This window comes from Emydura macquarii, unplaced genomic scaffold (genome assembly GCF_026122565.2).
Source record: "Emydura macquarii macquarii isolate MOO-44397 ecotype Brisbane River unplaced genomic scaffold, CSIRO-AGI_Emac_v2 contig_767, whole genome shotgun sequence".
Classification (NCBI taxonomy): Eukaryota; Metazoa; Chordata; order Testudines; family Chelidae; genus Emydura; species Emydura macquarii.
The window spans coordinates 1,656,639-1,678,615 of NW_027130904.1; the positions used below are offsets into that span (position 1 = coordinate 1,656,639).

The 21,977-nt window shown below is 40.8% G+C and overlaps 1 protein-coding gene across 1 annotated transcript in view; it reads left to right on the forward strand.

Annotated features, from left to right (window-relative positions):
- RFX3 (regulatory factor X3) overlaps positions 1-21,977 on the forward strand; it is a 132,916-nt gene that overhangs the window by 40,482 nt on the left and 70,457 nt on the right. The window contains exon 3 of the mRNA XM_067543060.1: positions 12,356-12,453. Within this exon, the coding sequence (XP_067399161.1) occupies positions 12,356-12,453 (98 nt within the window). The remainder of the gene's footprint in view (positions 1-12,355; positions 12,454-21,977) is intronic.

A 21,977-nucleotide genomic window follows, 5' to 3' on the forward strand; every position in this document is an offset into this window, starting at 1 on the left:
TTCTGCCTGATTTGGAGCAGCAACTTGAACTTTGGTTTTCCACACGAGGTGAGTGATATAAACATTGGAAAATTAGGGTCTCTGACTCTTTTTCTCTCTCTGCCTAGTTTTGACAATCATATTTCTTACTAATGAAACTTTAGTCAAAAGAGATCTTTCTGCCAAAAGTTACAATTTCCATGAACTGGCATTTTCCACTCCTCAAAAAAAAAAAAAAAAAAAAAAAAAAAAAGCTGTGTCAAAAAGTTCCTGACCAGTTCTCATTCTTATTTTTAAAAGTTACTAAATCACCAAGAGCCTGGAATAGTTTTTTTTTATATCTCAATCTAAAATGTCAGGACATGTAACCATATTAGAAAAATTCAAATGTCAAAAATATCCCATGCTGTCCTGGTACACGGGGTGTTGTTCAGCCAGCAACTTCTCCATCATCCTCTTTAAAGCAATAATTGGATGGTTCCAAAGTGGTGTTGATGGTTTCTGAAGCATAGGTTACTTTCTGACATATTTCATCTGAGGTAACACTCTGCCTTAACTGAAGGAGTAGATCCTAAATTTTGAGCTTTTATAGATACTAGGAAGTCACCCACTTTGGCCTGGTCTACACTGCTGGCAAAATTCGACTTCGTAACTTCCCTTTAGCATGCTGTCTCCACTGTGCTGCGCTGATGGGAAATGCATTCCCCTTGACACAATGCTGTGCTTTTTGGGGAAGTGGTTTTATTAGATTGACTTCTGAAAACTGAAATAAAAGGCATTTAACACTTTGGCCATTGCTGCATTTTCATAGAATCATAGAAATGTGGGACTGGAAGGGACCTAGAGAAGTCAGCAAGTCCAATACCCTGCTTTGTGGCAGGACTAAGTAAACCTAGATCATCTCTGACAGGTGGTTTGTCCAACTTGTTTTTATAAGTATCCAGTGCTGGGGAATCCACGACCTCCCTTGGAATCCTATTATAGCGTTCAACTACCCTTATAGTTAGAAAGATTTTCCTAATATCTAACCTAAATTTCTCTTGCTTCAGATTAAGCCCATTACTTCTTGTCCTACTTTCAGTGGACATGGAGAACAATTGATCACCTTCCTCTTTATAATAACCCTTAACATATTTGAAGGCTGTTATCAGGTGTCCCCAATTGTCTTTTCTGAAGACTAAACATGCCCAGTTTTTTTAACCTTTCCACATTGGTCAGGTTTTCTAAACCTTTTATCATTTTTTTTGCTCTCCTCGGGACTTTTTCCAGTTTGTCCACATCTTTCCTAAATTGTAGTGCCCAGAATCGGACACAGTACTTCAGCTGAGGCCTTACCAGTGCTGAGTAGAGTGGGACAATTACTTCCTATATCTTACATACAATACTCCTGTTAGTACACCCCAGAATGCTATTAGCTCATATTCAGTTTGTGGTCCACTTTAACACCCAGATCCTTTTAAACAGTACTACCACGTAGACAGTTATTCCTCATTTTGTAGTTATACATTTTATTTTTCCTTCCTAAATGAAGTACTTTGCACTTGCCTTTATTGAATTCCATCTTGTTGAATTCAGACTAATCCTCTAATTTGTCAAGGTCATTTTGAATTTTAAACTTGTCCTCCAAAGTGCTTGCAACCCCTTCCAGCTGGGTGTCATCTGCATATTTTATAAGCACACACTTTACTCCATTGTCCAAGTCATTAATGAAAATATTGAATAGTACTAGACCCAGGACTGACCCCTGTATAGTCCCCACTAGATATGCCCTCCCAATTTGACAGCAAACCATGAATAAGTACTCGTTGAGTATGGTCTTTCAACCAGTTGTGCACCTACCTTATAGTAATTTCATCTAGGTCACATGTCTCTAGTTTGTTTATGAGAATCTCATGAAGAACTGTTTGTTTCCTGCTCTTGTGATTCCCGTTTAAGATTGCAATAAATTTTAATTTAGTATCTGTTTTCCAGTATGTGATGGAGACTGTTTTATTTGAGCAGGTCCTTAAGGTCCTTAAGGAATCCATTGTAAGGCACTTGGCAGAGAGGAAGGTGATCAGGAACAGTCAACACGGATTCACCAAGGGAAAGTCATGCCTGACCAACCTGATTGCTTTCTATGATGAGGTGACTGGCTCTGTGGATGTAGGGAAGGCGGTGGACGTGATATACCTTGACTTTAGCAAAGCTTTTGATACGGTCTCTCACAGTATTCTTATCAGCAAGTTAAAGAACTATGGGTTGGATGAATGGACTATAAAATGGATAGAGAACTGGCTAGAGCATAGGGCTCAACGAGTAGTGATCAGTGGCTCCATGTCTAGCTGGCAACTGGTCACAGGCGGAGTGCCCCAGGGGTCGGTCCTGGGGCCGGTATTGTTCAACATCTTTATTAATGATCTGGAGGATGGGGTAGATTGCACCCTCAGCAAGTTTGCGGACGACACTAAGCTGGGGGGAGTGGTAGATACCCTGGAAGGTAGGGATAGGATACAGAAGGACCTAAACAAACTGGAGGATTGGGCCAAAAGAAATCTAATGAGGTTCAACAAAGATAAGTGCAGAGTCCTCCATTTAGGAAGGAAGAATCCCATGCACAGCTATAGACTGGGGACCGACGAACTGGGCAGCAGCTCTGTGGAAAAGGACCTGGGGGTAACAGTGGATAAAAAGCTGGATATGAGTCGTCAGTGTGCCCTGGTTGTCAAAAAGGCTAATAGCATACTGGGCTGCATTAGGAGGGGCATTGCCAGCAGGTCACGGGAAGTGATTATTCCCCTCTATTCGGCATTGGTGAGGCCGCATTTAGAATATTGTGTCCAGTTTTGGGCCCCCCACTACAAAAAGGATGTGGACAAGCTGGAGAGAGTGCAGCGGAGGGCAACCAAAATGATTAGGGGGCTGGAGCACAGGACTTATGAGGAGAGGCTGAGGGAACTGGGCTTGTTTAGTCTGCAAAAGAGAAGGGTGAGGCGCGACTTGATAGCGGCCTTTAACTACCTGAAAGGGGCTTCCAGGGAGGATGGGGCTAGGCTGTTCTCGGTGGTGGCAGATGACAGAACAAGGAGCAACGGTCTCAAGTTGCAGGGCGAGAGGTCTAGGTTGGACATTAGGAAAAAGTTTTTTACTAGGAGGGTGGTGAAGGACTGGAATGGGTTACCTAGGGAGGTGGTGGAATCTCCATCCTTACAGGTTTTTAAGCTGAGGCTTGACAAAGCCCTGGGTGGGATGATATAGCTGAGGTTAGTCCTGCTTTGATGACCTCCTGAGGTCCCTTCCAACTTTAATATTCTATGATTCTATGAACTATAGTACTATAGAGAAGGTAGAAATAAAGTATGCAATGGCACTTGAAGGACACCTCTCAATATTAATGAGGGATCCAGAGAGATGCCTTTAGAACTAGTAAACATAAACACTACAACTGAAGGCTAATAAGATGGCAAGAAAAACCTAATTTATTTTGTCCTCCTTTAAAAAAATTCACAAAATTGAATTATGCAGGCAGCTGATCACATGGGGAATAAAAGTAATTAAATGTCTGTTTAGAGAGAGAAAGAGCTTGGTCCTGCACAGTACAGATGTGAAGTTTTGTATATATAAGTGCAAGTTAAAAATGACTAGTGGAACTGGAACACATTGGACCCCCATCCAGCAATAATGTGTGCTGCAGTGGTCTGTCAAATTATTCTTGCCTAATAGCAGAAATAGGGCCAAAAAGGAGAGAGTTTAGCTAAGTGCCACAGTAGTATGCTGTGGAATTTGCTTAATTCCGCATTTCCTCAAACATGTCCATTTTCCAGTCATATTCCACCACTATTTTATTTTGCACTCTTAAGCATAAGGGAGTGAATATAGAAGGGGTTTGCACTAGTCCCCATTTAGTTTACGTTTTGTGCTTCATACTGCACAAGCAATTGGAGGACCAGAGTTAAAATAGATCTAGAAATTTATCTAGAGAGAAACATCCATCCACCAAAATTCAAAAAATCTTCATATTAATCTCAGAGCACAGCCATAGCGTGCAGACAGTATTGTGAAGATGTATCATTGAAACAGAGATGCACACTTCTACTAATCAAAATCGGGACTTAATGAAAACTACATTTAGCATATGCAAAACGTAATCATGAACTGACATCAGCCATTTATATAAATGAATATTGGCTAAGAATATTACAGTATGTGCTGTTTCTGTGGTGTTTACCAAAACCAATCCAGACTAATGAAGATAAAAAAAATGATTTTGATATCTGAGAAGGAAAAAAATATATACCCAGCTTTATTTATAGACACGGTAGTTGATATTTTTTAAACTGTTTATAAATCCTACTTTATTTTACCCTATTTTTCTAGTGTTTCCTTAGTGATTTTTATACAAATATATTTAATTTGAAATTCAAATGCAACATTTCATTTTTATTGTTCAAGATGGTTTCTGTTTTTTTAATTGAATATTTTTATTGACTTTATTTTTGTTGACAAATATTTGCATCCACATAGTGTATAAATTAGTGCTCAATTTGTTCTTCTGAGGCAGTATATTTTACTCAAGCATGTAATTTGTTTTAGTATTCTTTTCTTCTGCAAATAATAAAAATAATCACTGAAAAAACTTACATCAAAATAAGCATTCATTCTGCCTTTCATTCCATTTGGTGCACGCTGATTGCTTACTCCTTCTTCTCCAGTTACTCCAGCTGGAACCAACCAAACAAGAGTCAAATAAATCTATTGTTAGACTCTTGTTACCTCATTTGCTTCCTGTGCCTGTCAGTTTATTTCCTGTCTTCCACCAAGGTGGTTCCAACAGTTTCCCTGATTAGGCTCCCCCATCCCCAATAATATCAGTTTTAGTACTTGTACACTATCAGAATGTCATAAATGTTTAAATACCTTATGTAAGTTAAGCCTCAATAGCTTGTTGCGCTTACATTGTCACATAGGTGGGGAGATCAGTCAGGCAGTTTGGAATTCACAGGGCCTCTCATGGACATTCTCGCTGAGCCCCCCCAGTCTCTGTTCTACCTCAAACGCAAACAGACCATACTGTTAAATTTTTGTTAAACATTTAAATAAAATGTCAGGCAAATGCTGACAGGCAAAATGATATATAAAACAGAAGACAAAGGGAAAGAAAAAATTTCCATAGTGCTATAGTCTTGTACTGAAAATAGTGATGAGTTTTTCCTCATGGCCAAATTCTCCTCAGTGAATTGGGCCCTCATAGGCTTTGAGGAGATATCTGCTATCCTTCGCCTCCCATCCCTGAATAGAGATAAGTGCTCTACTCACTCTAAGGCTAAGTATACACTACACCTCACCAGTGGTGGTGTATAGGACATATGTAGCTACAGGCTGCAATTAAAATCCTGCTGTGCCCACACTGCCATGTGTAACCAAATGTTTCAGTGAAGGGTTCTGGCAGTAGGGACACAGCAGGGAAAAGCTTCAGCAGCTCCCTGCTGCCAGAGCCTTTCACTACGGCGAGGAAAGGCTGGGCCTTTCCCCTCAGAGGGGGAAGGCTCCAACAGCGGGGAGCTGCCAGAGCCTTTCCCTGCTAAGGGAGTCTTTTCTTGTGAAGGGGAAAGGCTCCAGCAGAAGGGAGGCAGCAAGACACTACACTATAAAATATAGTTGGGTAGACAGGGAGGAACGGCTTGGGCAGGTAGAGAGTATATAGGATATGAACTCACATACATATCTGCAACCTTCAGGCATGTCTCTACTCCACCAGCCTAAGCCATGTCTTACCAGCTACACTGCTGTGCTACCCATTCTAGGGGACTACGTGGGTATATTCTCTACACACAGCTGAAAGAAGCATGCAGTGTAAATGTACCTTAAGAAGACATGCTCTTCCCCAAGAGGTGTAACCCAGATTTAGCTTTGGTAGTGAATGAACTTTTTCTTTAACTTCAAAAACAAAAGCTGTTTGGGAGTTACCTGATCTTTTACATTTTCTCCTCAAAGAATCATACAAAATATATGCATTTCTACTAGATTGTGTGTATTTGTTTTTGTATAGTAGCATGAAATCTCTAATATTGACCCAACACTAACCTTTTATTTTCAGAAAGCTTCCTTGTGAGTTTGCAACTCTGAAAGAATTGATTTTTAGACTCACAGTGTCACTCAGTTGTCTTTTTCCAGCTGCCATGGAACCTTCTAATTACAACATATTTAACTTCTAACAGGGGTTTGGTTTTTTAAAATAAGTCAGAATACATCCTCCTACCTTTATTCTGAAGCATGCTCTCTGGCAAGGTGGCAGAGTGGGTGGAGCATTACCAGTTGCTTTTTATTGATACTGCTGCAAGGATTTTTATGCTTTAGCATATTGAATTAATAAACAAGCTGTAGGAGTTCAAGAATGTATTATTTAAAAAAAAATCCTGACTATGTATCCTGGTACAATTTTTGTATTTAAAATATGGAGGAAACTATGAATTTGCGTCTCTTGTCTTAAATCTCAGATTGCAGAACTTGTTTTTCTTCTTCGAGTGATGACACTATGGGTGCTCCACTTCAGGTATCACTGCGTCCCAGCATTGTCGATCGGAGATATGTGCAGCAATGCCTGTAGGGGCCACGCATACACGGAGGGTGTCTTGCAGCACTGTTGGCACCCTAACTGCCGCTCGCGCAGCCCGACTCCCTCGGTTCCTTCTGAACCATCCCTGGCCTGAGACAGAGCTCCACAGCACTCCTTTTCTCCTAGGATAAAAGTTAAAAAATAGTTAATTTAGGCATAGTTTAGTCATAGACTCTAGTCATAGAAATAGTTAGTCAAGTTAGTTAAGTTACATAGTTAAAAAAAAATATTATTTTTTTTTTACTATGGCTATTTTCAATTAGACATAAGGGAGCATCATCTCCCCTAAAACTCAGAAATGCATGGATCACCAAGATTTAACAGATGCGAATCCTGCAGGGAGGCAATCCTGTTATTGGACGGACACTTTCTCTGTGTCAGGTGCCTTGGAGAGGGGGACATCCCTGCCAAGTGTACGCGCTGTGCTAAACTTACAGCGAGAACAAGGCAAGATAGAGATCTCTGCCTTAAGCTTATCCTTATGGAAAAGTCCCTACAGCCCACCTCCGAGTCTGACACCAGAGAAAAAGGCAACATTATGGCTCAAACCTCCAGCGTGAAAAGGAAAAGAGCCACAACCTCGCCTGTTAGAGATGCGCCTAAACAAAAGCGATCTCCAGCCAGGTCTCTATCTCCCGTACTGTCTACCTCAAGGGAGAGTTCAGTTACAGTGTCCACCGCTTCTGGCAGTGTCAGCACCAAGAACACATTGGCACTGAGCTGAAAACCAATGCCAGCTACCATGCTGTCGACACCAATCAAGTTGGTGCTGAAAACCACACCGACACGCATGCTGCCATCTTCGGCACCGTCATCGGTACCATCGCCACCACCAGCACCAGTGAGGGAAAAGATAAAATCCTCGGTACCGACCAATGCACTGAAAGAGCAGACAGCCTTGGCACCAGCAGCATCAGTAAAGCATTCATGGCACCATACACGTGAGGACACACCTCCATCACACTCCCCTCTCTATGGCACTGACAGATCTCCCTACATGCAGGCATTGCAGTCATCCATCTCATCCATTCCAACTCCATTATCTAGTGATGACAAAGAAGGCTCACAGGGAGGAGTCTTCCCTCCATATCAGTCTTCCCCAGCCAGAAGGGACTCTATGTCCTCTCTAAGATCACTGACTCAAATTGAAAAAACTATGAGGGAGTGGATTGAACAGATGAAACTGCTCTCCCATGGATCTTCCCACTCACATGACATTTCAGGGGATCCATGCACAGCCCGTAGCATTCAACAGAATGCACCTTCAACATCAGCTACAGCCTAGAAAAATCTGCTCAACCATCCCCTGGACAAGACGAAGAACCGGAGGACTCAGATGACAGGATGCAGGAGGACAACTCCCCAACCCACAAATACATGAACTCACACCAGCCTGGGACCTAAATATGATGTTATGTTGTGCAAAAAGAAGCACTTGGGACTGTTTCAAGGGGAAAAGGCAGTATGCCACATTTATTATCAGAAACTAAATTAATAACTATCTTAAGCCTATGTGTACACACACGTGCGCGCGCGCCCAAACACACCAGGAAACATTCTGTAGTTATATAGCTACCAGTCCTGATCGTGGCTTGAGGTAGCTTGGGTCCGTTGCTGGAGTTCATGGCTTGTGGCAGCTACCTGGCCAGGGAAGCTGGGCAGGAGGAGAGCGGGGTCTTTGTCAGGCGCACACCGACGCTCTTCTTTGATGGTATGCAGAACATTATTCCCTCCCCCCTCTCAAGCCTTGCAATCTCACCCAGTCTTTTATAGGTTTTTGACTTCGGTGCAAACGTATGAGTTTGGCTGTGTCACGTCGCTTCTCTGTGACCGTTGATTGCCAGACAATAGCAGACGTGACTTTCAGCTCATTCTTGGTGTCTTGATTAAGTTTTTCTTTTGTTTTCTGGGGTGGATTCTTCTTTTGCTTTTTAGGGATGTGTTCGCACTCTTCAGCCATTAGGGTGGACTCCACACTTCATCAGGACAAACTGGCAGTTTGGGTCTGATTCACACGTATATACACCATCCATTCACACCTTGTTCACATAAGGTTACCTATTAATCTAAAAGTTTAGAAAGAGTTTTGTACAAGATGGAATACATTTGTTCAAAATGGGGTTTTACATTTACAATATGGAGAATGGCTGAGAGGAGTTGAAACGTTACAGACAGAATTGTGAGATGGTGATTATACATTCTGAGTATGAAGGGTCGGAAACAACTTTAATAATAATACCATATAGAGGTTGACACAAATAAGGGTTTGAATGAACAAAACTATGAATGAATCTACGAACAAAGCTATGAATGAGTCTACAGGGTTACAATTTTATTCCTACAGTTAAAGGTTCTCACACATTCCCCTTTTGAGCCCTTAGCCATTTGCTCTCTCCTTCATTTGTCAATGAAGGTAGCATTTTTAGTTGCCATTACCTCGACGAGAAGAGTAGGTGTGATGGGGCCCTTATGGCACACCACCCCCATTTTTTACAAAGACAATGTCACTATTAGACCTCATCCAAAATTTTTACCAAAAATATCATCCTCTTTCCACATCAACCAGGCCATATACCTACCAACATTTTATCTCAAGCCCCACAAGACTCAATCAGAGGTTAGATGGCACATATTAGACATACAAAGAGCACTATTATTCTACCTCAGCAGAACTAAAGTGTTTCACAAATCACCGAGACTATTTGTTTCTACGACAGAATGGTCAAAGGGCAACACAGTGTGCACCCAAAGACTATCCAAATGGCTATCAGGATGTATACAACTATGTTACGAACAATCAGGGACAAAACCCCCAGTCCATATTAAAACACACACTACTAGAGCGATGGTGACCTCGGTTGCCTTCCTCGATAATGTTCCTATATCCAAAATATGTAGGGTGGCCACAAGGGCTTTCGAACACATGTTTATAAATCACTATGCGAACAGGACTAATGCTAATCTGGACACTCAACTAGGGTCTACAGTATTAACATCAGTTACCAAGGCTGCTCCGAAGTTCCCCCAGTCAGTAGCGGGACATTGCTCCATAGTCACCTGAAGTGGAGTATCCACAGGGACATCACTTGAAGAAGAAGAGAAACTTACTCACCTTATGCAGAAATCAAGGTTCTTTGAGATGTGTGTCCCTCCCCTCTACTTCGGAGTATTAATAAGTCTCCACAGTAGAGAAGGAACTGAGGGTGTTAGGTATGCCAGTGGCGGTTAGGGTGCCACCCTCCACGCATGCGTGGCCTATAGAGGCACTGCTGCACAAATCTCCGATTGACGACCCCGGGATGCACCGACACCTGAAGTGGAGCACCCACAGGAGGACACAACTTGAAGAACCTCAGTTTCTGCATGAAGTGAGTAACTTTCCCATTTGACTCACACAGAGAGAAAAAATCCTTAAAAACAGACTTTATACTTGAAAACTATTATAATGTTCTGTCATTTATGGTGTGAAACATAACAAAATACACATGTTCTACATTTCAGCCACTTGTCGCAAATTTTTATGGCTTATGGAACATATTGGCACATTTGATGATTGAAAAGTGTGCTTTCAGGACTAACCTATAGCTTGTTGAAATTACTCCCATATATTTCAGTGAGCTTTGGATCAGATTTCACCAATGTTTTTAGAGCAATTATAGATTTGAATTAACAATTTAGGCAAAGATATAGGGCACAAGTATTCAAGGAGGATGGAAACATCACTAGGTTTGATTACTCTTGAAAAGAGATTTTTGGGTGGTGCAACAATTTATATTCTCTCTTTTCATGCACAAAATCTGCTTTGAAGTCTAGTAATGAGAAGAGCTTTCTGGATTAAATAGTGGTCTCATGATTTCTCTTCTTAACTGAGTCTCCCTTTTACAAGGACAAAGATTATTTGGAGAGGAAATATACACAACCTTGTCTTGTCATACTGATGAGAAATCATCTTTACCAGTTGATTACAATTAAAAAAAAAAAAAACAGTCCAGGTACACCTACCAAAAAAACAGGCTTTACAAGAGCAGTAGTGTCTTTGTATACATGGTTCACACTGGAATTATTTCACAAAACTGCTGTGGTATGCACCAATTAATCTAACCATCAAAAAGGGTCATGTCACAAACCTCCATTTTTCTATCAAACTTTAGCAGCAGTATTCAAAGTGTGGGATTGTTTTCAGAATCTAGGCTTTATAGGCAATCTAGGGAAGAGTTTCTATAAATCTGTCACAAAATCTGTTTTCTAAATGAATGAGTCAATACCAGAAAACAGAGAGTAGAAAAAATATATCGTCAGAATTTTGCAGGGATAGTCAGGATGATAGAGATGTTCTAACTGAGAAGTTCTCAAAGCACCCTTCCTGACTGTAGGCCGCGGGAGATATTTGTGATGCGTTGGATAGAGATAGGGGCTTGACGGGCCTGGTCAGAACCAGTTTGATAAGAGGCACTGCTCAGCTTGGTAAACAGGCTGAATTTGTCTGTGGTGCTAAAAAGAGGAGGAAAGTGAGGAAGCAAGGTCAGGTGCTGTAAATTAGCCAATGCTTGCTGTTCCCTAGAGAATGCTGTATAAAAGCTTGAAATGCAAATTGCGCAACGAGACTCGGCCATGAATCCACTTGGATTGCAAGGCAAAATCCCCCAGCAGCCCACTCCACAGCACGCCCTAGAGTCTCCCATTGCTGTTTGGAGCGTAAGCCATGATTAAAGATAAGTGTACCTAACCGGTGTGGGTGTGTTTTTATTCCTCACCTGGTATCCAGAACCTGCAGGCAGCTGTGATTGAGGTCTGCCTGGTATAACACTGATGAACCACAGAATGAAATGAGAACCACACTAGAGGGGGATTGGAGTGTTGGGAGGCATATTCTACCAGGTCCAACGCTGCCTGACAACAGCATGTCTAAGAAATATTTCCGTCAGTGAGATAGGAAAGGTTGCTATCTGAAGTTCAATTAATAAATTTATGCAACATTACTTTCTTGACTTGACTTCCAGATATAGGATGGGATTGTGTTCTGAGCCTCCGGAAGTAGGTGGCACCTAGGTCAACAGGGTGCAAAGGTGGGTTTAAGTGGGGAAAATCTGCTGTCAATACTCAGAGAAAGGTCTTATCTATACCGGAGGTTTTGATGTAGCTACACCAGTTTCACAGTGCTGGCATAAAAAGTGACTCACACTGATGCATCTTACCCCAGTTTGAAACTCAGGTATATCACACTAACGGAAATCACTTTTTACACTAGTTCATCACATCTATACTAGGGATTTGTACTGGGCCAGCTACATCAGTATAGCTATACTGGAGCAAAAATCCAGAATAGACAAGGCCAAATGAAACCTCTTACCTAGTATATGTAATTCTTAGCATAGATGAACAGCATGGATCCACACTTTCCATCTACCTTCCCTAGTTCTTTTGAGAACAGATTATGATTTAAGTAGAAAGGAACTGATGTGAGTTCTGGGAGGCTGCTGTTGTGAAGGAGCAAATGTGTGGTCCACTGCTTTCCAGATTGTTCTGACTTTGGCACTGAGAGTACATGCGCTCCCAAGAAGGTGGCTCTCAGATGTCTACTGTAAAGTGGTAATTGCAGTCCTATCCCACAGTTATTGCATTCTCTATTGCTTAATAACAGTTAAGACAGAAATGTCTCACAATATTTCATATTGCTTAGTAACCATTAGAACCACTTTAGCATTGGACATTCTTTTTGCAAAATACCATGTCCCATAAAGTGCCTGGTGTTTTTTTGTTTTTGTTTTTGTTTTTTTACAGGTACAGCAGGTGCAGACCGTGCAGCAGGTACAGCATGTCTACCCAGCACAGGTGCAGTATGTGGAGGGAAGTGACACGGTCTACACAAATGGAGCTATGTAAGTTTATTAATCAGAATTTCCATGCCTGCCAGGATGTGTGGATAAATACATATCCGCTAAATGACATCTTACTGGCTTCAGTGTCTTAAGTGGATGAGAGAAATTGTCAATGATTAAAAGCCTGTTCTCTGTAATAATAATTCTTGGGAGAAAACAGGAGATGAATTCACATCATTTAAATATATTCAGATGGAACTTTTGCCTTAAAATTAATACAGGTATATTTCAGCAACTGTTTTATTTGGGCCTACTTAACAATTACATCCACAGTATTCTGTCATATATTTTAATCTTTAGTTTTATAGGCAAGTTTAAATCCTAACCATAGAAAGGGTTATCTAACTTTGCAATAAAGTGACCATAGCATAATAAAAGACTCATGTTATGGGCCATGTCCCCTTCCAATGATAATCCTGTTTGCAATTGCACAGTCTACCTGTGGCAACTACAATTACTTGTGGAAAAGAAGTGATGTGTTTTTAACTATGTTTAATGAGATAAGTTCTTTTCCTTTCAGGGTGGGAATAAGAGTAACATTGTCTCATTTAGCTCATCATTTAAACCTCCTTCCACATAGTGTGTGTGAGTTTGTTGGGGTGCATTTTTTTTCTTTTTCTTTTTTTTTTTGGCTCCCCTGTACATGTTTCTCTTCCCGCGGTCCCCCGTCTCCAGATATGCTCCTTCCACCTGTGTTGTGAGTGCATTATTCAGAGCAAAGAGCACACAGAGGCATATGTGGTATTAGCAAAGATTTATTTATTGATAACCCAGAAGTGACACAGCAGATTCAGCATTACTTCCAGGTGTAGTGATGCTTCCAAGTTAACTCTTTCAGTGCCTACCCGCACAACTTGCTTTTCCTCTCCTCGTATATCTGCTCCCTTCTCTAATGACCTCCCTGCACATACTGCGTTGCTGTTCGCTTTTCTTCTCTCTTGCACATACTACAAATTATCTATTCTATTCTAAGCAGGGTTAGCACTGACTGTTGTTAAGGTTGCCCAACACTTCCAGTTATAAGACCCTGTTTTCAGTTGCTTATCACTTTGCCAAACTTTAACCATTTGGGCTGAAATTTTCTCTGTTGGGTGTCTGTCTTGGGTAAATTGGTCTGAAAAGTTTCAACTAGAACAGTTCAGCTGTTATACATTGTTTTGCACATCTGAAAGAATTCAAGGTATCTTTCCTTTAAAAAGGCCTCCTGCTGTGTAGTGCCTCCATTCTTTGGAGCATGGACTTGAAATTTTGCAGGGGGTGGCCTTTGTCTCAGTGATATACCTTTTGCCATGTCCGTGAACATCTGTCCAAATTTGACCAAGTTATATCCTTTGCAAAATTGCATTTTACACATGCTCAGTAGAGACGCCTTGGATTTCAGTAGCTACATTTCCCAAAGGCTCTATTTGCAGTGGGCATGCTGCAGTCCAGGGCTGAGCAGAACTCTCCATGTAATTGCTGTTCTGGGTTGGTACAGGCTATGCTAGGTACCAGAACTAAGAGCAAGGAGTCTCTCTTTTCTGCTCTCAGTGACTGTCCTACTGGGCTCAGGCAGCATGGATGAAGAAGCTTCCTGGTTTGAATGCAGAGGGAACAATAGCCAGCACTGAGAAGGGCGACAGTGGGAGTAGATTGGGAAAAAGAGCCTGCGGGGTGGAAACTGGAACTGGAGAGAGGGAAACCGGGACTGGCTGAGCAAGGAGGCTGGGACTGGGATCCAGGGGAGACTTTGGACTGGTTGACGTGGAGAATGGGACTGGCTGAGCAAAACTACTGGAGCCGGGGGAGCAAGGGGCTGAGAACCAGTAAACAGTTGGGAGAAAGAGATTGGATGAAGAGCCAGGGGACAAGATTGGGACTGACTGGGCTGTGAGACTAAGACAAGGGACTGGGGGGAGGCATCAAGACTAGATGAGCAGCCTGGGGAGAGACAATGCCATTTAGAGCCAGTGGGCACAGGGAGCATGGCTGGACCATTAGAGGCCGGCCCAAGGAGAGAGACAGATCAGATGAGGAGCCAGTTGGTGGGGGGAGGATGGGCAGGCCTGGGCCTGGCTAGGCAAAGAGATTGGGGACAAGGTGTTGGGTATGGGGAGGAAGTGGATGGACAAGGAGACTGGGACCAGAATGAGACTATGTCTACAATAACGGCGTCAAAGTCGCCGCCGTCAGATCGACTTATCTGGATCGACTGAGTGGTCAGTGAAGACCCACTCAGTCAATCCAGAAGTCAGTGTACTAAAACCACCTCCTCAAGTAGCACAGTGCAGTGAAGATGCCACGCAGAAGAGAAGCAAAGAAGTCAACAGGAGTTACCAAGTTCTTTGCATACTTTGTGTAACTCCCGTTGACTGCTGCCAAATCGCCGAGGTAAGTGTAGACCAAGCTTGAGAAGACTGAGCAGTGGAGAATGGGACTGGATAGATAAGGAGAATGTGACTGGATAAGGAGCCAGAGATGGGAAAGAGACAGGATTGAGACAATGTGAAACTCTGTGTCTCAAAGCAACACTCCAGAACCTCCATATTCACCACTGTCATGTGATTATGATATATGTTTTGTACATAGTATGCCTAGTGAGGTATCATTTTAAAAGTCTTGATCTGCTAAACATTAATATTCTGATAAACTGTACGTGCTGTCATTGTATGTGAAGTTATGAAGTATTGCTGTATATGTTACTAAACTATGTTGTGAAGTGGGAAATACCTACAGCCAGCCTTTCAGGTATAACAATGAGATAGCCAGACAGTGTTAATGATTCACCATCACCCAACAGAGAAAGAATCCACTATCTAGGAAACTGTTCACAATGAAGACTTCACAGAGGCAGAATGTAAACAGTGGAGACTGCTTGTCATAGCAAAATCCAGAAAGCTGGAAAAGATTTAAAAGAGGGAAGTGACATCATAACTTGGCTTCTCCCCACTCCCCCCCCAACTCAACAGCTGAAGGAACATCTGGAAGACAAAAAGTTTTTAACTGGGGAGGGGAGTCCTGGGCTGGAGGAGCAGTCCAGCTTGTTTATTAAGGATCTGTAGCCTGCTTGTATCATCTGCTAGGGTGAGACATTGCTTTATTCAAATCCTGTTTAGTTTATAAGAATTTAGACTGCAATTTTACTTTTTTCCCTCAAGTAACCAACTCTGATCTTTTATGCCTATCACAATCTTTAAAATCTATTTTTCTGTAGTTAATAAAACTGTTTTATAAATTTACCTAAACCAGTGTGTTTTGGTTGAAGTGTTCGGGAAATCTCAGCTCAGTTTCAAAGGCAGGTGTATATCCTCTTCACATTGAGGGAGGGGCAAACTGGTTAATGAACTTTCATGGGTCAGGCTTATGACCACTGCTAGACAGAACATGGGTGGGGGAAATGGCTGGTGCCTTTCTCTATTGTTGGGTCATGAGTGGTTAGGGAAAGCCTTCATGTAACTCAGTTGGGTGTGTTCCTGCCTGTGAATGTCTACGGAAGTGCAGTGCCTGCCAGAGGTTTGCAGCTTGATACAACATCACAGGGTGAGAGGGAGTGCAGAGGCCTCAGCAGTCCCATAGTTTCCAGGCTGCACCCTGCGGGAACTCATCACAAACAGGGACAACTCGGAGGGGATGGGGCAGAAGGGGTCGTGCTTGGGGAAATGGGCAGAAGAGTCTGCCTGCTAGAACACATTCTTCTCCAGAGCCTGGAATGGAACCCAAGATTCTTCTTTAAGTATGTCAGTGTAGATCCCAGTGTAGTTGTGCATGCACTCCATGCTCATGAGGTTGTAGTTTTTTGAATAGCAGTGTCCCTTTGGGCCGTTCATGCACCCTGTGCCTCCTCGAGCTCCCATGTGAGGGAATAAAAACTGGAGTAGGTGTGACCTTTCCAGAGTTCCCTCTTATCAACTGTGGCAGCAAAATGGAATCCAGTGGTGTCCAACTCGCTATTCCCTTTTTGCATTTGCTAACTTTTTCAGTCTCAAACAATTTATTTGAAAAATTTATTCCATCTTCAAAACACCTACAATCAAATTGGAGCTTTCAAAAAAACAAACCTAAAACAAACAAACAAAACCACACCTAATTCAACAACCACTCTGTACAGTGGGTTAAAATGCTTATTCCCAACAGCCATGCTTCATAGCAGACTCTATACCAGCTGTATTTAAACTCTGTCCATCCTGTGACAGCCGTATCCCACTAATAGAAGACTACAATCACTGCCTGCTTTGCTTGGAGGAAAGCCACATCCTGGACAGATGTTCAGATTGTCACTCTTTTTACTTTGTATTAGAAAAGTCTGTGAGGGCTACCTCCAACCCTGAGGAAGTGGCAACTGCTAAACCAGTGCCATAAAAGTCATCCTCTACTAGTCCCCTTTCAAGTCCTCACACCAAGATTTAGAGTGAGAAAAGGACGCTGAAGACACAGACTGGTACCATCAGCATTGACCTCAGCACTGACAAACATAGTAGCCATGCTGCCCAACACCAAAGACCAGCAATGAGAGAAGGAGCTGGACAGAGTAAAAGCAAAAGCACAGCTTTGGACACCACTCAGGGTCATCTTGCAAGGAGGGCCTAAAATACCAATCCTCCAGAGGCAAGACCTCCAAGCCCTCTACTGCTTCAAGGGCTGGAGAGGCAAGTTTGACCACTATTTCAGTGCAGGAAAGGAGTGGCCTGGTGCAGACCATGACATTGACATCAATGGTCTTACTGCACTGATGCTAGCACTTATGGATGAACCCATCATAGTCCCAAGATGCATACTTGAGGAAGTATCAGTATCCCTGCATGAGACATCCTCTGCACTGAGATTGCTGTCATCACTGGCTCTCCCAGCACTGACGTCATACTATTTTACAGGATTGCTATCTGAGGAAGTATATTCCTTGTTGCATTTACCAAGCCATTTGTTTTCACCAACGTCAAGCAGAGACCCATCTCTCCTGAGGATGCGGGGAATCTCATAGAAGGTACTGGAAGCTCCCTGTTCAGTGCCTCAAGCAAAACAAGGAAATGCCAGTATTAAGGTTACTTGTGCAACCTGTGCATATGCATTATGATACAATCTTTAATTACATATAATCATATACTACTTTTTCACAGGACCCTAGCCTCAGTCAGTGCTCAGGATGGACCTGCTTTAGGGATGAATCAGGGTTGTGAGACTGTTGCCTCTAGGATTTCTGCTTCCTATGTTGCAAAAGTTGGAAGGTCTGTAGTGAATAAGACGTATTGCAGGAAGAGAAAGGAAAATGTCATGGTTAAGACAATTGAATGCTGTCCTGGATAATTAGATTCTATCTCTGCTTCTGCAGCAGGGTTCGTATATGATGCTGGACAGGTAGCTTAAACTAAACTTTTCACAGGTGGTCACTGATCGTGTGTCCTTCATTTTCTGGGGCCTGACTTGAGACCCTTGATTTGCTGAAGTACTGAGTACTCACAGCTGCCACTGAAGTCAATGGAAGCTATGCTTTGAACATATAAAGTGCTTTATAATATTCTGAAAATCACTCAAAATTATTTTGACCTTAATCTCTCTTTCCCTCAGTTCCCTCTCTGTAAAATGGGCATAATAATACCCCCTCACCTCACAGAGATGTTGTGAAAATAAATTAATATTTCTGATGCTCCCAGATATTATAGTGATGAGCCCCATCAAAAAACCCATGAAGAAAATAATAATTCTGTGTTCAGAGCAGGGTTTTGAATAGTGTGTGGTAAATAAGACCTGAGGCCACACACTGAACAAAGAGGAGAAAATAAAATATTAAATAGCTGCTTATTAAGTGATCACCATTCATTCAATGCACTGACTGAGTGAGGCAGGTATCTCATGGAAAAAATAGCATATGATCACGTAATTAAATATTGGTACATATACATTAGGATAAAGGGGTTCAAATTAAGGTTGCACAAGCAACCTTCATTCTTCTTCAAGGAGTTTCTGTGTTGGTGCTCCACTTTAAGTGAATTTGCATCCCTGCACCTGGAATAGATTGATCTTCTTATCAATTTCTGTTGTAAATTTCCATGACTCTGCTTCATAAAGGAGGACAGACATGATGCCAATGTTAAAATTCATAGTTTTGTGTCAGTGCCAATCATGCCACTTTTCTAAATCTTTTCAAATGTATGAGAGTAGTGCTGCTTTTGATAGTCATTGCTTGATATGTAGCATAGTGTCAGCATGATTGCACATCTCAATTCCTAAGTAAAATGACTTACTTCTTCTGGTATTTCTTCATTGTTTCGCCATCTGCTTTAATGGTTGCTTTTGGGGGTGTTTGATAGCCATATATTTTTTGTCATCCCCTTGTTGATGAACAAACTAACTTGTTTTTCTGTGTCTACCAAAAGATGGGTCTTTTCTTCCATTAAATGATAGTTGACTAAGCAGGACAACATCACTGGCAAAAACAAAGTAATCAAATTGTGCTTTGTCCATAAAATTCCCTGGTTGCCTTCTGTGGTTACTTTCCTCATGACATCATAGTCAGTGACCAGTGCAAACAATAGTGGGGACATAATGCAGCTTTGCCTTACTACAGTTGTCACTGTAGAGCACTGGCTGATTTTGTCACTATCTTTGTCTGTACATTCAACATTATCACGTAGATCCTTGATTCTAATAATTTTTGCTTATATTCCCTAGTATGCCATAATTTTCCAAAGACTGTCTCTGTGTATGCTGTCAAAAGTCTTCTGGAAATTTACAACATTTATTGCAAGAATTTATCATTCTACACTTTATTCTGTAATACATCTCTGGTAATGTTATTCTCTTCTATTGCTTTCCCATTTTTAAGTTTCCTGATGGCTTTTCTAACTTCTTGCATTATAATGTCTTCTAAATCAATATGAAGCTCTGATTGTAGGTCATGTATTTCTAGTAGTTCACTTGAACTGGATCTATTTAAAACAGCTTGAAAATGTTCCACCCATGTTTTCCTTAGTTCTTATTCTGTATTAAGAGTCTTTCCATTTTCATCTTTAATAGGGCCTCCAGTACTGCCAGAGTTTCCTGTTAGCTGTTTGGTTGTCTTTTACAAAGTTGTAAATTCACCTTTTTGGCTAGCATCTTCAGCCTCTTGACAGTTTGCCTTTTTATCTCTTCTAACACTCCTTTTTTTATCTTTCTGTCTAGAGCTCTGTATTCTTCCTACATGCTTGTCTTTTCATGTCTTAGCATTTGTAAGTTTTTGCTTTACATTTCTTTTTTCACTGCTGCCCAAATGCATCACTAGTCCATTCATCCCTTTTAAATTTCATTGTTGTTAAGACTGTCTTTACACTTTTAAAATAGCACACCCTGATATCTTCCCACATAGTATCAGTGTCTTTGTTTTCTTCAGTTGATTCTATTGGAACACTTAACTTGTTCTTCAATTCAAGCTGAAAAGCACTTTTTGTGTCTGGGTCTTCTAATTTTGCACTCTTGATTCATGGCTTTCTTTTAACTTTCTTCTTCTTCTTTAACTTGATCTTCAGTTTAGTGATAAAAAGATTATGGTCACATCCCATGTCTGTTCATCTGTATGCACATAATCTGCCTATGAGCTGCAAAACTTTCTTGAAATGCAGAAGCAATGTATGTGGTTCTTTTTAGTACCATCTGGGGAGTTCTGTGTCACTTTATGGATTTCTTTATGAGGGTCTGTCTTTATCCCTAGGTCATTCACACTGCAAATGTCTACTAATCAGTCACCATTTTGATTGATGTCCAAACCCCTGCCACACTTGCCCAAACTTTATCCAACCCGATCATTGTTATTTCCAACTTTTACATTAAAATCATGCATAGTCACTATGATATATTTGAGGACTTTGGTTAACACATCTTGTAACAAATTATAAACAGCAATTTTTTCCTTACCAGGCTTTTCCTGGGTAGTGCATAGTGTTGTTTGAAGAATCTAGACTGAAAATAAATTCTAGTAATTCCTTAATTAAATTATTCCCATTCACTTCGTGCCTGCTCAGCTTCTTTCAACTTTAGAATTTCTGTGCCTGTTCATGGCTATCATCTAATTTCCTAGAGTAGATTATGATTTTATTTGTTTCTGTGAAATGTAGTTTGTTTGAACTGTCCATCTATGCTCACTGATTCCAAGGACATCAAGATGGTATCTGTCCTTTTTTGTAGTTTCGTATATTATTCTCACGTTCCAAAATCTGATTTTGATCAAGGTAATTTTCATGGGCTTTCTTATGGGTTTGACCAGTGTACATCATATTCTTCACATGAAGGTGATCTCTTGTTTGAGCCTGCTGCACATCAGTATGGCTGCTGGTGTTCATTTCTGTATTAAACTATATTTGTTTTATGCAGTGGGGTTACCAGCTCCACGCACAATTTTAGGTCCACAGCTCCTTATTCAGAACTATCCACCATACTATATAGCTCAATGAATAGTCCCTTGAGTAATTTTTATGTACTGTGTAAGGCTATCTTACATTTTAAAAATATACGTATAATTTCTGACAAACATTTCTACCAATTCATACTGGACAGTTCACAAAAAAGCCTGATGAGTAATTCTGAGTTTTATAATTATGCACCTTTATTTCTTATGTGCAATAAACTACAGAAAAATGAATAGCATTGCAAAGAAAGTCATTTTTCTCATTTTAAACTCAGAAATGTTCTGTATTACCCCTTTATATCCATTATAATAGATGCCAATACTTCTAGCTATACATATAAATTATTTTGATTATTTAATATATATTATCCAAGAAGAGTGCTTATAATTAGCAATATGAACTGATAATTCAATGTTTATAGTTTACAGCTAGAGAATGATGATTCTGAAAATAAAGTAAAAGATGATTAATATTAAAAAATTATAGGCTCAACTTGAATAGACATTCTGGAGTTCAGATTCTTATCCAGCTTCAAAATTGTAGAATTAGATGGCTTTTTTTGTTTTTGTTTTTTGTTTTAAGTAAAACATGATATGATAGGAAGAAAATTCATTACAGAAGGGGAAAATATTTTTGAAGCCAATATAAATAAAAGTGATTTTAAGACTAAAACAACTCTTACATGCAAATACAAATATGGAGATGGTAATCACTTAGTGAATTAGTAGTTCAAAGAAAATTCAGGGTCATGTAGAGCTAGGTTACTGGCTGAGGCATGATGGGATGGCAGGAGCACTAATTTATAGAAGTTGACAGATCAGAGTCTTGATATTTACATAGAACCTAATAATAGAGTCAGCTGGGAATAAATCACTCTCTGTGTGTGCATATACACATAGTCAAAACTTAAGGGAGAACAATAACAAGATTTACCCTTTCTGTACCAGTGCATTTATTCATGATTATTACATACATTTCCCAAAAAAGCATGATAGTTGAAACTGAAGCTTTTTTTAAAAAAATAAGCTTAATAACAATTAGATATCTAGATGCCCGTACTCAGTTGTTAGAAATTCAGCTATGCAACTTAATTTATTTTAGTAGTAGTGTTACAGTAGCACCAAGATTTACTGAATTCACAATTGGATAGCTGCTTTCTGTTTTGAT